We start from the raw sequence: 15,392 nt of genomic DNA on the forward strand, positions 1-15,392 counted from the left end.
AGCGCCGATTTGCTAGATAGAATGGACCTTTTGGAATCCAAAGACCTGGAAGAAGACACCAAGTTCTTACGAAATCCTCCTTCGGTTTTGAAAGAAGCAATGATAACAGGGTGGATTTTCCAATAGATACTGATATCTCGAGTGGAGGAGGTAAGTGGATGTATTCTAGCTGTCCGTGACTGAATGGTGGTTTGTACTGACAGGTCGTGTGTTGCACAAAGTTCATGTGTAGAAAGGTCGGTTTGTGTGGACACCTTCGCTCAATGACTTGAAAGGCTGATCTTACTGAATATAGTAGGAAACTCAGACGAACGAGGGTGACTGCTGGCTCCGTTCACTGGCTCTTTCGCCTGTAGGACGGCTCCCCCAACTGTCACAAAACAGACACGAATCGCTGCAGAATGAAGAGAATCGCGACAAGTTCCGCCGTTCCTTGTTTGGACATCTCCGAGTCTTTGTTGATGGTGTAGCCACAACGTTGACTTCTTCAAGAGCAAAGCGAGCAGGCGGGAGGCAAAGTTTTTATTAGCAAGCCTCATTGCACTGTCGGCTGTATCTCCGAAAGCATTCTCCCCAATCGGTGAATTCTAGGATCAGTAGTTATTCCGGCTGTGACGAACACCCGTTCGCCAGAAAAGGTGAGCCTGTCTCAACGTGCAACCTGCTCTTTTGGATCAATATTGTACACTTTACCTCATTTTATCAATACCTGCCCAGTATTCCGATGCTGTCATTCAGTTTCTCCGTGCTTGCCGCATCAAAAATAAGCAGAAAGTCTAGTACTCGAGCATTATCGTAAGTCATTATCTAGGTAATCGGTTAATTTCGAGGATGTAATGTAGAGAGAAAGAACGGTCTAGATGGTATTAGAATCCTTGTATTTCGAAGCGGCCCAGAAGTCTCTAATCTCTCCAAGGTTTGCCCTTCGCACACCATTCCACTCAATCTTCCATTCCTTAGGTTCGCCTTGCCTGACCACAAGTCTAGCATCCCGTTTCGAAAGGTCTTCCATCATGAACCAAATACTGCTCTGAGGGATATCCGAAACTGACATCGGTGCCCAGGTCAAAGGAAAGACGGAGACGACCAGCATCTGCAATTCTGGTTGACTTCGAAGTATGTAGTCAACATCATGGACGAAGACTTGATCGTTGTCCTCGTTGGAATTGATACGGCGAGAGAGTTGCAAGTGAGATAGGCGGGGCAGGGGTCCAATGGCAGACAAGAAGGAACATGGTGAGACGAAACCATCACCTGGTTCACTGATTCGGAGGTGGGTCACGGGGAGCGTATAGCTGAGATCCCTCAACGGCGCGTCCGGAATATCAATATCATTGTAAAGACTCCGTAATCCTTCGTGTGAGTGTATGAGGATCTCGGCGAGATTGTCGCCTCTGGTGGAATGAATTATGGATTCGATAGCGCCTTTTTTGTAGCCGGAAGGCAAGACCAATGATCGGAGTCCAGAGCATGTGGATGTGATGTCCAGAACGCGACGAAACTGGATGCTATCGGGAGACGCATTATATGTCAAGATAAGTTTGTTGACGTGTGTCGCGAAGAAACTGGGTGGCTTCGAGAGGGTGGTTCTGTGGAAGAGGCTGATGGTATCCTTGGAATTAAGGACAACTTTGCGGTAAAGAATTGCATCCACAAAACTGCAGATGGTCTTGCAGACAACTGCTAACGTGCTGGCTTTGTTATCCTTCAACGACAACTCTAAGACATCGAGAATGAGTTCTGCTGGTAGATCCAGCAGCGGTGGTGGTGTGTGTGCTGCCAATAACGACAAGGACAAGCGCCTCGGCCGAGTGTAAGTGAGGGTGACTGTGGACGACATAACTTGGAATGAAGAGATAGAATGGTGGTTGAAGTCTAAGAGTCGTAAAGTCTAGAGGAAGATAAGAGATAGAGAAAGGAGAAACCGGGATATTGCTCTAAGCGTCTAGTGCGCTGGCAAACCTCTAATCGGAAGGAGTATACGACGGCTGAAGCGAACTAATTTTCAGCATACCCGTCTCCTGTCAGCGGTATTTCCGCGATTAGATAAGGCCAGTAACGGTCGGCCCTGCGGCCCGGGTGAACTTAAGAGGTCGCTTCAGAAAGAGAAAGGATTCCATCGTAATTACACCTGGCAAGTATAGAATATAATCACTTAAAACACACCACACTCAAATTTAGATCCTTTTCCAAACTTGTTTCCCTTTCACCCAAGTGCTTTGCACCTTACCCTCCCGGTCAAGAACAACGAGATCAGCATCTGCTCCCGGACGGAGCGTCCCTTTCTTGTTTTCTATTCCGAGGCACCTATGCAAGAAGAAAAGAACAAATCGTCAGTTTAGGAAACTAATCGTAAATAATTTTGGAAATCTACTTCGCAGGATTGAACGTAGCGCATCTCAAAGCTTGACCTATCGATGCACCAGTGAAGCGGCTAAAGTTACGCACGCACTTGTCCAAAGTGATAACACTGGGTGATAATAATCCTTTAACAAGTTGTCGATGTCCGTCGATTGATAGCAAACGTACCTTCCAGCAAGGGTGTTGGTACCCTCAAGATACAGTTTCTCTCCCTCTTTCACAAAACGCTTTCCATCTCTCCATTCATGAACGCCGTCGTGCAGTTTCGGATCCAAAATCTTCATGGCTAAAGGGTTTTTAGTTGGCCCACGAATGCGGCGAAGTAACCCCGGATGCTCACCATCGGTGATCAAGATGCAACCCTCCGGGAATGCGGAATAAGCCAGCTAAAGGAGTCATGTGTTAGACTTGCAGGTTAGGCCTCGAGTCTGGAAAAACATCATACCCTGACGGAATTGGGATGAGAGTGGATCCCATCCACAATCATTTCATAGAATGGCCTCTCAAAGTCGTTCTTCCGTGCGTCAACAGGATCTAGCGTCAAAGGAGGAATAGCATCAACCCGACTCAACCCCCCTTGCTTATTATTCTTAGCTGATGCAAACATGGGGCTTTGGGGAGGTGTCTCGAGCTCATCGAACGCTTCAGAGGCTGCAGATACGGTGACGGACTTGGCTCCTTTCAATCTTAGGCCAGCACGACTGGATGATCTGCTCAACGATTTAGGCGAACCAGGACCAGAACCGAAGAAGCTGTTGGTAGCTAAGGGAGTGAACGGAGAGGCCAAGTGTGGAGATAGTCCTAGCAAGCCAATGATCGAAGGATCGCGGTGGTGTAGCTGTGGCATGGCATTGAAGAGGTGCGTAATCAAGCAGGCACCACGCGTTACTGCTGCAGTGGCGATATCTGAAGTGGCAATGCTGTCGTTCGACCAACATAGGTGAGGGAACGACAACTACGGGACACAAAAAAGACTGACCTATGCCCAATAGAGAAAGCAATTCCTCTCTTCGTGAGAATCTCAATAGCTTCCATGACACCAGTAACCTCGGGTGCCGCAGTGACCATCCGTACACCAACGGCATCACCCATAAGCCAATCTTCGTCCTCTACGAGGTTCTCTGCACCATAAACGTCCTCGAACGTCTTAAAACCCTCCTGTGCACTCATGAGGAAGGACGGAGTATGAGCGCCACGTTTGGCCATCTCAATGAATGGACCTTCCGCGTGCCATCCCAGTAGCGTAGCGGAATTGGGATGAGAGGCTGGACGAAGTAACCGGAGAAGAGTGGGATACAAAGAACGTTCTTGAGTCTGTGTAAGTGCTATCAATGGAGTGAGGACATGCATTCGAACGAGGAATACTAGCCACTATGGTTGGTACCAATCTATGGATATTGGATGAGCTCCCTAGATCGAAATACTCTGCGGTGGAGAACGTACGAGGTAACACCCGTTTCGACAATGCTCTTCGCCACACGCCTCAGGCCGTCATCGTAGGCTTGTTCGTCGCCTTCGAATACTGAAAAGTCAAACCCATAAGCCCCGTTAATTTGTATGTCGATAAGCCCAGGGCTTGAGCACAAGGAGTCGGTGATGTTAGCTCAAACAGATATAAGCCGATGACAGTGAAGCTACTGACCTCAGGATGTTTCCACCAAGATCAATGATCGTATCCGGTCTCTCTTTTCTGAGAAAGAAGGTTCTCTGGTAATCGGAGCCTTTTCAGTACGAGAACAGGTCATTCGTTTGGATGATGAGGGAATACCTGGGCATCTAATATCACTCCCCTTCCCTCGTCAATCCATAAATCCTTCTCGATCAGTGACCCATCCTCTTGCGGCAGTAGACAATTAGTGAAGCAGACTAGGCCGTTGACGGTAGACATCGTGGAACACAATTTGCTATGAACTCGGAGACGCTCTGGATAATGATGGAAGTAGACGGGAAAGAGTACAATAGATCAAGGTAACCTTTCACTCCGTTCGTTCGAGGTCAGATTTGCACGTTTGACTCAGGGCTGCATATGGATCTGCTGGTATTACAGTGATAGCATTGTCTCTGAGCATGATTAGTAGCTGGATGTGCGGCTAGGTATGGAGAGTTACGAAGATCCGCATGGTGCAGAAATCTTGAGCGCATGCACCAAAGCGTGGGAATTCTTCAGGTGTTCAAACGTTCGCATATCCAACGGCAACATCATTCCAAAGTTCTCGTCGTCAATCAACGCTTAGACACCGTACCCTTTGATTTATTGAAGAAGGGAAAAAATCCTCCAGGTTCTGCGTCTATCCTTACAAAGGGATGTTTCGAAGGCCCCTCGTTTTAGATGTTACTACAAAGTTGTGGCGGTCGGACTTCACCCTCTTATTCCTTCACGCTCGAGTCTGCTGTGAAGCAACAGCTCCACCATCGTTACTCTTCGGAGGCTGCGGAGTCGGCTCAGTACGCTGACCCTCCCCTGACGACGTACCCCCTTGAAGTGAACGTGGCAAGGATTGTTGTTTCGCATCGTGTTCTCGGACTGGGACGTGTTCTTGAACGTTCTTGGACTCGTGTATTCGCGACGGAAGAGATCCTCTTTTAGTCTCCTGATCCATAATCATTTCGACTTTTTCGGGAATCGGCAGTGACTTTAGAACAAAAGAGGGCTACGATTGATAGGATAGGACTGTTTTACGCACATTGTTCGGTCTTCCCTATTTCACGCTTGCGGCTATCGCGTTCTTTGAGTGTGTAGTAAAGCCCGGCAAAGCTGGCGGCCAGAAAGCCCATAGCCACGACCGCGTTCTAATGCAAATGAGATAGGTCGTCGATGGTGCTGTGCAATCAAGGCCCCACCCTAGCTGTTTTGGGAGTCATTGGACGCCCCGAATTTGCATGTTGGACTTGGGCTCGAGGAGTGGAGGATCTGAGAGGCATGTTAAAGCTGAGGAAGCCGTCGTATTGGTATTTATCATAAGGTATAGTATGTGTCACATCTTGCGTCGAAGTTGGATCGGTATCGGGAATTCATTCAAATTACGGAGAGTGCTAACTTGTAACCTTAACCTTACGATATCAGAGGGTCCCTTCCTCCGTCCTCGAACGAAGAACCGAAATGACCTGCAGCCATAGTCATATCTGACAATAACCATACTTACATGTACTCGCTTTCCCTTGCAGGGAATCATCGATGACGTTTGACGATGACACTTTCGAGATAACCGAGATGGCCAGAAATTGTAAGTATACAGGAGGCATGGATGTTTCGACTTCATGGAGTTGGCGCGTCAACGGTTGGACTGGTCCTAATATCACTTTGTTTAAGCCGCTCATATAATGAAGAGGTTTGGGGACGGACAGACGGGAACTATATTTGAGTGCGACAACGGCTTCCTCGTAAGAAGAAATCGACACATAAAACTCGACAGATACGGAATCTATAATCCATGGAACTCAACGATATCAGACAGCTCTCGTTTCGGTTGGCGTGCGGGAAACTGGGCCACTTTTTCGAGGTCTGGGTAGCCCATAGACATCCCTACAGCGACGATCTCGTGTTCGGCAATGGGGAGATATTTTCTCATAACGGAGTGATACTTTGAGACACTTTCCTGAAAGAGCGGAAGGGGATGAGTTCACGAAGATTCCTCCAATCAGTCATGTAAGAAACCTTACTTGAGAGACGGTTTCAAGGCCACGAGTACGTGCAGCAACAGTAATACTTTGAATGAAGTATCCAACGTCCAGCCAAGATCCTGCGCAACGACGTCAGAAAAAGAATATAAATAGCGTAATCCAGATTACCTTGAGTGAGATCCTTGTGAATAGTGAACACGAGCGCGACGGGCGCATCGTAAAAATTGCTAGTTGATGATGTTTAAAAATTGAAACGTCGCCCCATGCAACATAAATGAACTCACTAATTTCTGCTCGAAGCTTTCTCCCGGCCCTCTGCATCCTCTCGTGCGATGCCCATCGAGCCATAGAGGACTGCACCAGCTTCTTGACGGCGCTTGGTAAAGTAGTGCGCCGGCGAGATTGCCGGGTAATATTGATACTGGCTGGAGTATAGGTTGGGTTTTTCTCGACTCGCATTAACCATAGCTTCGCCGAGGGTCTTCAATTCTTCGCCCGATATACAATAAACCTTTTCCCAGGGCCTGGAGAGCAAAATCTGTGAGCTTCGGTACGTCTGAAACCATACAAGTGAACATACTGCGTATTATTTCCTGATGGGGCAAATCTTGCAACGTCTAGTACTTCTTCTAGGACCCGACGGGAAACAGGTTTCGGTAGGAAGTATCGACAAGAGAACCTGCCCTTCATGATCGAGTCAACGGTATGTAAGAGCTGAGCGTCTTGTTCGCGTGTATTTGTGCCTGGTAAGAAAGCAACGGTAAGCGTCGCAGAAGAATCAAACGTGAAAGGTGCCCACCGCTTGAATTCTTTACAAGCCCATTTTCAGCAATGGTTTCAGGTGAGAGTATTGCCATTTTATACAGTACTGGGCAGACGTTGTCGAGTTTGTTCTGGACTTTGAGCGTAGTAGAGACAACATAGTACCAGGCTTTTATGGACGTGCGTTAGGACCTCTACCACACTCAACGGAAGTCCGGAAAACGGAAGTTCGGATGTGAGATACGTGTATGGACATGTTCACGCGATGAAACGCTGCAAAGCGATTGCGGTGGTATCGGAGGTCATCGAGATATGTGTCTTAGTCCGTCCGTCACGTGGGCTCTTGACGCGAACAAACGCGTGGGAACCTGTGCATATGCCGACTACGAACGGCAAACGCGTGCAGCTTTCGACCCTAATGGCTCTCCCGACGCACGGCCGTGTAATAATCTCCACCACAGTGGGCGAGATCGACGTCGAACTATGGTCAAAAGAAACACCAAAGACATGTCGGAATTTCTTGCAGTTAGCTATGGAAGGTGAGTTTCAGACTGTCCTTCTCTAGAACAGGTTGAAAGAGACTCAAGAGTGCTCTTATATGTTTACAATTGAGGCTACTACGATGGAGTCATTTTCCATAGAGTCGTACCGAATTTCTTAGTTCAGACTGGCGATAAAACAGGGACTGGTGCTGGTGGCGAGTCTATTTATGGAGGTGACTTTTCCAGAACACTCAAAACACTACCGCTCGTAATAATCAACTCGTTTCTATCCGACTTTAGAACCGTTTGAAGATGAAATTCATCCTCGACTTCGTTTTGCACACCGAGGTCTCGTGGCCATGGCGAACAGCGGGACGAAGAACTCGAACGATTCGCAATTTATCATCACGCTAGACAGAGCAGATGAGCTGCAAGGCAAACACACATTATTTGGCAGAATCGTTGGAGATACAGTGTACAGTGAGTGTCCGGTCTTACTTTCTTCATTCCCTCCCTTTACTGCTTGTCGGTTGATGTTATCGTTCTGTTCATGTGCTCGCCTTCTCTCGACTCAATCCTCCATGTAAGGCTAACCTACACTATCCTTTCCCTTGGGTAGATGTTCTCAAAATCGGTGATATGGAATTGGGCAAGAACGAGAGACCGCTTTAGTGAGTACTCCCGCCTGGCCCGTTATGCTCAGCTCATTCCTTTGGTAGTCCACCTAAGATAAAATCTATTCGGATACTAGACAATCCCTTCCCCGATATTGTACCCAGAATCACGGCTGCGGAAAAGCGCGCACAGCAGAAGGCCCGGGGAGATGCGCAACGAGAGCGAGAGGAGGAAATGAGGAGGAAGGGAGCCAAGAAGAACACAAAACTCCTTAGCTTTGGTGTTGATGAAGCCGGTGAAGATTCTCCTGTAGAGTTCAAGAAGAAGGCTATCTTCAGGCCTGATCTAATGGACACGGGCGGTTCCGGCTCATCGCAAGCTCTCGAAAACCCTGTACTCACGGATCTGCCGGACTTTGTGACCCACAAACCGCTGAGCATGGTCAAAGATTCAGACAAAGTGCGTTATATCCCTACTATTCCTGTTCTAAATGTGTTCATGGATGCGTGCCAGAACTCGGATTCTCGTCGGGACAACGAGGGAAAATCGTTGAAGAAGAAAGATAAGGAAAAGGAAAAGGAACTGGACATAACGAAGATACGGTCCCAACACGCCTCTGAAAAAGCCTCATCATTAACTGAGAGGCAAATTGAGATTGAAAAGCTGGAGGCGGATATTCGGAAGTTGGCTAAAAGACGGGCTGGAGAGGACAGCGACGACGAGTCCAAGAAGAAGCCGAAACGGTCCTACCTAGAGGAGGAACTCAAGAAGTATGAAAAAGGCAGAGGGCTAAACAAAAAGGCCAAACGAAAGGACGAAGGAGATTTATTAGCGAAACTGGATTTATTCAGAGGGAAGCTGAAGGGTGTTCAGATCAACGAAGGCGAGGGTGAAGAAGGACGCCCAGATGAAGAAGTTATGCGCGATGTGGATGTGGGTGGGGGTGGGGCAGAAGATCCCGGAATGGAGGTCGACGATGACAGAGGATTTCTTGGACACCAGCTGCATTTCCCGAAAGATAATACGGAAGAGGTTCAGAAAGCGGAGAGGGACTATGAAGTCATTGATCCGAGGCAAAGGGGAGCGAGAGCAAGAGAAGAAGAGCAAGAAAGAAAGAGAAAGGAAAAGGGAGGACGACCACGGCATAGACACGCTGGTGGAGGGAGGTGATATTCAGGTCACGGCTCTACACGTCTTTTGGATGAACCAAGCTTATGCTGCTCAATGGTACTATTATCACGTCGAACGGGAGATTTGTTAGTCATAAATCATAGTCTGGTGCAGATGAAGGACCCCTCTTCGATACCGACTTCCTCGCAGGCTTCCTTGAGTTTCTGGGGCGGGTCCATGATAGGTTCTCTCGTTAGTACAAAGGTTCTGCAGCAGGAACGTTTAGGTGAATTATACATTTGGGAATGCGGGCTCACCCCCAATGCATTCTCAAGCCGTGTTCTGCTTTGATATCTTTGAAGACCAACGCACTTTCCTTGGGAGAAAGATGAATAGGGGACATATATCGCTGGGGTGGCGCTGGATGAATGAAGGTGAGGATGGTCAACGAGATGAAGTGATATTATATTGTCCAGTCAAGTCATACCCGCTTGGAAGGATTGCAAGGTCAACACCATCGAAACGTTCACCTATCTGCTTGAACGCCTCACAAACCGGGACTTCGACTTCGTTCTGGTCGTCTAGTACCGCCCTGTAGCCAGTATCTCCAGCAAAATAAATGGATTTAGGAGATGAGGTCGGTTGGTTTTCGGAGAGAATTTCTGGTACAACCCATCCGGACCAGAGGGACTTGGAATAAAAAGAACTGTCCATGAAGTTACGCCCGACGTTATGTTGGCCTGGAGTGCAAGTCATATCAAATATGACTGAGATAGTTTCACTTTCGGAAGGCTCCCTTGTGGGTACCGAAACTTCAACACGACTCCGGCTCTCCCACCAATCGAGAATGTGGCACTTGTCTTCAGGAACACCGAATGACTTGAGGGTTTCAAGGTTCCCTAAGGGGCGATAGAAATGAGGTGTGCGAGGTAACGAAGTCAACTTGCTAATGGTAGACTTGTCTAGGCTTGGTTCAAATTGTGCGGTCACTTCAAGTATCGAAAACTTGACCGGTTTGGCACTTACTGATCATAGTGGTTGTGCTATTCAAGGTTATAAGGAAGCGATATACTGAACTCACGGATAAAACAACCGCGTCAATCTCTGGAAGGTCCTCTACTTGACAGGCAGGGGCTGATATGATCTTGTTAGTTGGGCGACCCTAGAAAGATATTCTTCGCATACGGGTTATTCTTTTAAGAGCCAATTTGATCGGTGTACAGTATTCACTGAAAATCGGGTCGAACAGAATACGAGCGCCGCGAGCTGGGACGGTACTAGTGTCCGAAGAACCCGACACTCTTCTGCATCAGGCACTGGTAGAAAACGGATGACCTCACTGGTAACAGTGGTTGGTCTTTGTGAGGACCGCAGGGTCCAAACGCCTTCGCCACGTTACAGTAAAGAATTTCAATTCGGGAAGAACAGGAAACGCTGTATTATCTATATGTAAGAGACATACATCGGGTTTATGAACAAAAGCAGAAGACGAGAGATGACGCAGAGGTGCCGTGTTCCGAAATCATCGACAAGAATACTCAGCTCTTTGCCTATTCCAGTCGCGACATTCTCGCTCTACGGTCCGCTAGAATGGCTTTGAAGTCATCATTTAGTGCATCGTTTCCATTGAAGGTTATCGCCATCTCCGTCAGATTAGGTATGCGAGTCAGAAGGTCTCGTATTTCCAAATCGTTGAGCCTTGGGAAGTTCTCAAATATGAGTTTCCTGAGCGTACATTTGGACCTCGAGATGAGGGCCAATATATAGGGTTTCGGCTGAATCACGGTAGGGTAGGTTGGAGGGATCGGGGCACTTTGCACACCACTAAATCGTATCTCCTCAAGAGCGGGACACTCAAGATGATCAAGGATGGAGAAGACACTGTCGCCGTGCCTAATCACCATGGCGAACCTTCTGAGCTCCGGTAAAACGACCAACGCTGGATTTTGAACAATGACGTCGACAGGACGATACCACGTAGCAGACCGAGTAACTCGCAGCTGGAAGCACTGGAGGCGCGGGCATTGATGTAGAATGCGCTTTACATCCTCGATGCCCAGTAGGGTCTTGGATACGAGCTCCGTTAATTGATTCCAGGGGATGTTCCAAGTCAAGGGTCGGAGATAGAAACTGGAGAATACGACGCTGCGAAGGCGGGGGACATCTCGAAGGGTAAGGGGCGGGTCGGCATCACTTCCGATAGTGAATGTTTCCAGAATTGGCAAACGGGCCTCTAAAAACGGACGAAGGAATTCAGAAGGGACCGTAATATCTAGATGCTTCCAACGGGCTGATGCAGAAGTGATCAAGTCCAAAAAATAATCTGTGAAAGCAGGCAGGCCCTGCTCGAATTTGGACTGATACCAAATAATCTGAATGGAAAGGGGGTGATGGACAGAGCGATTCAAGAAAGCGTGAATGAGGGGCATCCACCTGGGTCGTTTATTGCCCATGCCTGGAAGTATATCGAATGATATTGACGACCACAGTTCTGGCATGAGTCGAGTCATGGACCTCCACCGTGAGCAGACTCTTCCGACTACGACGGGAGTGAATTGAGTGTCCCAGCTTGGAAATCGGATGTCTGGCATGCAAAGGGAGAAAATCTGAGCCCAAATCTCGAACGGCAATAGATGAGCAGGGGTCGAAACTGATCTGTGCAGGTCGAGGATATCTTCGGTGTTGATGCGTTCCCTGATTTTGGACAACAGGGCGAGCCTTATGGATTGGTGTTCTGAAGTTATGGCATTGTTCTGTAGAAAAGAGCCTTGATTTGAACAGTCAACTGGCCTGAAAGGTTGGGACGTACTGGTGCAGCCGTATCAGCAGACGACAAAAGAACAAGACGTTCGTTCAATGCTAGGATTTCATTTTTGATGCGTCTCAGAGAAAGGTCGTGGGTGTCTTGAACAGTTCGCCGGTCTTCCATGATGATGGGGCTTTTCGTCCCACTTTTAATAGGAAACCATGCTAGTAAACGTGACGTGGACGTTGCGTGGAAAATACGTCCTTGCCAGTGTCACTTTCGAGAGGCATTGCCAAGCTTGGAGGTAGACCAAACTATTGGTAACTTGACGAACATTTGAAACGTGACCATCCACTGTCGTGGATACTAAGATAGCTGCTTCGGACGACGCGCAGGGCCAAATTAAATGTGTGCGAGAATCGTTGTCGTTGTTGATGAAAAGCTGGGTGTCGCCTACTCGCCTACGACACGACGCTAAATACGAAACTCGAAACATCATTTGTTCACAGTACCGCCTCGACAACTTGGGTGTACAAGTTCGTCAAGTTTCACGAAGGCGCAGACCGTCGATAATCAATGCGAACGGTAATCATATCGAGACAAGGACTCCACCAAGAGGAGATATTCATCCATTCCTCTTCGCTCGACACTTCATTCTCTTCGGTTTCCACTGGTTAGCGGGATGGAGGCATATGACCGTGTTCCTTCCACCAGGCACTGGCTCATTTAGATTTCATCAGTTGCGTGCGGCTTTCAAGATGAACACATCGTCGCCCAACGGAATACTCTGTTTCACGAATTGCCTGCTGCTGCAAGAAGATGGTACTTTCCGAAAGAAAGATCTATGGGTAGATCAAGTCACTGGCAGAATACTGGATCCTCAAGTGAGTTATCACGGGCCTATTTGTTTATTTTACACTAACCCCCAGAACACAAGGATACTTTCTTCGTGCGCACAGAACGTCCTGGGGAAGTCATTGACCTCCAAGGAAGTATCCTAAGGCAAGAAAATGCCCGTTGTACCCATTTGTCATGGCTAACGGCTACGAGATATTAGTCCTGGCCTTATCGACATCCAGATTAACGGTGCCTATGGCTTCGATTTCTCTTCTCAAGACCACGACGACGAAGCATACATGGAGGGCTTAAAGATGGTTTCAAGCAAGATCGTTGAAACCGGCGTCACATCGTGAGCCCTTCGAAGCCTTACTACCTTGAATTTACATGATACTTTTCAACAGCCTCATGCCGACAGTAGTGGTACGTTCGAAGTGTGCAGATCAAGATTCGAGATGGATCATCTTCATATTCTTGTAGACCCAGGACAAGGCACTTTATCCAAAGGCCCTCCAGCGTTTACATCCTCTCCCCAGTCGGACATCGGCGTCACTCCTCGGATGGCATGCAGAGGGTCCTTTCCTTGAAATGTCCAAACGAGGTGCCCATTCCCCTTCTTGGCTCGCCACTGCTCCTGAAGGTCTCCGTACATTTGAAGCCATGTACGGGACTAGCAACCTCGCGAGTGACCCGGAGTGGAGGAATGCAAGGGCTGACACTGACGCCGTTGGTGGAAGGATCATAACCCTTGCGCCGGAGGTTGAAGGTGTAATGGGAGCAGTTGAGGAATTAGCAGGTAAAGGTATCGTTGTTTCTATTGGCCACAGGTGCGTTCCTCGCCTACCATTGATGAAGATCAGTCGGAGACCGTCCTTACAGTACAGCTATATCTGCAGTCGCGGTGGAAGCTGCCAAACGCGGCGCTACTCTCATAACTCATCTCTTTAACGCCATGCCTCAGCTCCATCACCGAGACCCTGCTATCATAGGCCTATTGGGCGCACCCGCTTACCTGAACCGTCCTCCTGCGATTGAAGCGTCCTCTGCATCCCCTTCAAGTGCTAGTAAAGGCCAGTTCAAGCGGCCCTTTTACTCCATTATTGCCGATGGAGTTCATCTCCACCCATACTCCGTCAAGGTGCGTTTTGCAATGTCCTTGTAAAGCTCTGATGCACATCCTGCGTCTAGATGGCATATTCAACATTTCCAGAGGGCTGTATCTTAATTACTGATGGTCCGTAGTATTCCCCATACCCTCTGAACTCAAGCACTCACGGCAAGCACTCAATTAGCCCTACACATTCTCGATCCGCACTTGAAAGACGGTGTACACGAGTGGCATCATGGAAAGCGACTTTTCAAAGAGGGCGACAAACTTTATGTCGACGGAACTACTACCCTTGCTGGGACGTAAGTCATATTCACATTCACATGGCTGGTACCACTTAAGGTCCTCGCTAGGTGCGTTCCCTTGGACAAATGTGTTCGTAACCTCGCCTCTTTCACCGAAATATCTCTCGGAGAAGCCTTGAAATGTGCTTCTTTCAACCCTGCGAAGTAAGTTGACAACGAACGGCAATTCATCTTGGCCTAATCATCTGTCTAACTCAGGTGTCTCAATATCGAAGGAAGGAAGGGGACGTTGCGGCCAGGCGCTGACGCGGACCTAGTTGTTTTGGACAACGATGGAGTACCACAGAGTACTTGGATCAAGGGTAAGAGGGTATGGACTAGAAGTGTATAAGCACTCGAGCGTGGGTACAATTAAGTGACAAGGTATAATGTAGGTATCACCCGTAAGCAAAACACGGTCATGACAGATGGACTTGTGTGTGTGTTCTATTCTTCCGATCGTGCATCGTCTCGGTACTCTTCAACGATGCTGGGTTCCCGTCTCATATAACCCCCCGAGAGATGATGATATCTGGAGGTACTTCGAGCGTAGAACTGGCTGGCAGCGTCATCGCTCAAGACTTCGTCGTGTTTCTCGAACTCTTGGGGGAGCATGACCGCTCTATCGATAGCGACAGGTAGGCCACGGTGGCGACCACGAAGCATGACAAGACAGACAATGAGTTTCGAGAGCGGACGGAACGAACCGCAGAAAGAGTAATTTGCCTGTAAAACACCGTTGGTAGAATTCAATAGCGAAAATAAGAAGGAATCGTACTGTGGGGATACCCAAAGTCAAGCCGACAGTACCATAAGCCGAAACCACCTCGAAGACTATGCGGCAAGGTGTTTAGGGAGTAGAGGGCACTGCACACCAGATCAGCAACTTACTAATATTAAATATATTGAACCAGCTGGCATAGTCGGGGTTTACAAGCTCGTGGCGCTGGGACAGTCGAATCTAGCCACGGTTATGTTGTAATGAGAAAAAACATCTCTCACCTCAATGATACAGATAAGGAAAAGCGCCAGGCAAAGCCACCACATATCTAACAAGGATATAGTTGTGAACGATACACATAAATCAAACCATCTCACCAAAGGCAAGCTGTCTCCGAGCATGCATCGTCAGATAACGACTCCACATTGTGACTCTGCTAGTGTCTGCAGCATGGTCAAAACTTTCCTCATCATCAGGGTGACTACCAGGATAGACGCCAAGCGATTGTTCCTCGTAAACGTTGGTAGAGCGTACACTGTGAACCCTCCCGTTGAGCAACCAACACACAGGTAATGGGACAAAGACGCACCTCATGGCGATTGGGTCTTCCCAAAAAAAGCAACGGATAGAAAGTCAGCAGTGTTGGCTAAGTCGGCGAGAAACCCCAAGCTCACAAACGCTGATATACATCATAATGACATACAAAACCCTGTGGCGCTTCAGTACAAGCACAGACGAATAAAGA

The 15,392-nt window shown here is 48.2% G+C and overlaps 8 protein-coding genes across 8 annotated transcripts; 2 read left to right on the forward strand and 6 right to left on the reverse strand.

The window, feature by feature from the left end:
* Nucleotides 1–856: 856 nt before the first annotated feature.
* Nucleotides 857–1,840, reverse strand: E1B28_010166 (uncharacterized protein; the record flags this gene model as incomplete). Its single annotated transcript, XM_043155118.1, has 1 exon — nt 857–1,840. One exon carries the CDS (start codon nt 1,838–1,840, stop codon nt 857–859), a length of 984 nt encoding a protein of 327 aa, XP_043007582.1.
* A 252-nt stretch (nt 1,841–2,092) lies between these two features.
* E1B28_010167 (uncharacterized protein) lies at nt 2,093–4,505 on the reverse strand. The gene is made up of 10 exons (XM_043155119.1): nt 4,130–4,505; nt 4,004–4,068; nt 3,805–3,936; nt 3,731–3,749; nt 3,341–3,675; nt 2,807–3,281; nt 2,702–2,747; nt 2,530–2,647; nt 2,375–2,470; nt 2,093–2,307 (listed from the first exon to the last, which is right to left on the reverse strand). Exons 1-10 carry the CDS (start codon nt 4,247–4,249, stop codon nt 2,178–2,180), a joined length of 1,536 nt encoding a protein of 511 aa, XP_043007583.1. The 5' UTR covers nt 4,250–4,505; the 3' UTR covers nt 2,093–2,177.
* A 1,070-nt stretch (nt 4,506–5,575) lies between these two features.
* E1B28_010168 (uncharacterized protein) lies at nt 5,576–7,052 on the reverse strand. The gene is made up of 6 exons (XM_043155120.1): nt 6,782–7,052; nt 6,563–6,725; nt 6,267–6,506; nt 6,151–6,209; nt 6,022–6,101; nt 5,576–5,957 (listed from the first exon to the last, which is right to left on the reverse strand). The coding sequence occupies exons 1-6, from the start codon at nt 6,837–6,839 to the stop codon at nt 5,784–5,786; spliced, it is 774 nt and encodes a 257-aa protein (XP_043007584.1). The 5' UTR covers nt 6,840–7,052; the 3' UTR covers nt 5,576–5,783.
* A 68-nt stretch (nt 7,053–7,120) lies between these two features.
* On the forward strand, nt 7,121–9,372 carry E1B28_010169 (uncharacterized protein; the record flags this gene model as incomplete). Its single annotated transcript, XM_043155121.1, has 6 exons — nt 7,121–7,283; nt 7,358–7,459; nt 7,527–7,706; nt 7,846–7,897; nt 7,946–8,300; nt 8,355–9,372. The coding sequence occupies 6 exons, from the start codon at nt 7,121–7,123 to the stop codon at nt 9,009–9,011; spliced, it is 1,509 nt and encodes a 502-aa protein (XP_043007585.1). The 3' UTR covers nt 9,012–9,372.
* On the reverse strand, nt 8,800–10,266 carry E1B28_010170 (uncharacterized protein). The gene is made up of 5 exons (XM_043155122.1): nt 10,137–10,266; nt 9,978–10,085; nt 9,439–9,913; nt 9,269–9,371; nt 8,800–9,218 (listed from the first exon to the last, which is right to left on the reverse strand). The coding sequence occupies exons 2-5, from the start codon at nt 9,982–9,984 to the stop codon at nt 9,099–9,101; spliced, it is 705 nt and encodes a 234-aa protein (XP_043007586.1). The 5' UTR covers nt 9,985–10,085; nt 10,137–10,266; the 3' UTR covers nt 8,800–9,098.
* Nucleotides 10,267–10,368: 102 nt separating this feature from the next.
* On the reverse strand, nt 10,369–11,880 carry E1B28_010171 (uncharacterized protein; the record flags this gene model as incomplete). Its single annotated transcript, XM_043155123.1, has 2 exons — nt 10,369–11,704; nt 11,761–11,880. 2 exons carry the CDS (start codon nt 11,878–11,880, stop codon nt 10,502–10,504), a joined length of 1,323 nt encoding a protein of 440 aa, XP_043007587.1. The 3' UTR covers nt 10,369–10,501.
* A 553-nt stretch (nt 11,881–12,433) lies between these two features.
* E1B28_010172 (uncharacterized protein) lies at nt 12,434–14,385 on the forward strand. The gene is made up of 10 exons (XM_043155124.1): nt 12,434–12,581; nt 12,635–12,699; nt 12,755–12,886; nt 12,939–12,957; nt 13,015–13,361; nt 13,414–13,672; nt 13,723–13,768; nt 13,827–13,944; nt 13,996–14,091; nt 14,146–14,385. Exons 1-10 carry the CDS (start codon nt 12,456–12,458, stop codon nt 14,276–14,278), a joined length of 1,341 nt encoding a protein of 446 aa, XP_043007588.1. The 5' UTR covers nt 12,434–12,455; the 3' UTR covers nt 14,279–14,385.
* On the reverse strand, nt 14,374–15,340 carry E1B28_010173 (uncharacterized protein; the record flags this gene model as incomplete). Its single annotated transcript, XM_043155125.1, has 7 exons — nt 14,374–14,652; nt 14,705–14,760; nt 14,818–14,872; nt 14,929–14,975; nt 15,025–15,182; nt 15,237–15,252; nt 15,322–15,340. 7 exons carry the CDS (start codon nt 15,338–15,340, stop codon nt 14,374–14,376), a joined length of 630 nt encoding a protein of 209 aa, XP_043007589.1.
* Nucleotides 15,341–15,392: the final 52 nt, after the last annotated feature.

This window comes from Marasmius oreades, chromosome 6 (assembly GCF_018924745.1).
Source record: "Marasmius oreades isolate 03SP1 chromosome 6, whole genome shotgun sequence".
Classification (NCBI taxonomy): Eukaryota; Fungi; Basidiomycota; class Agaricomycetes; order Agaricales; family Marasmiaceae; genus Marasmius; species Marasmius oreades.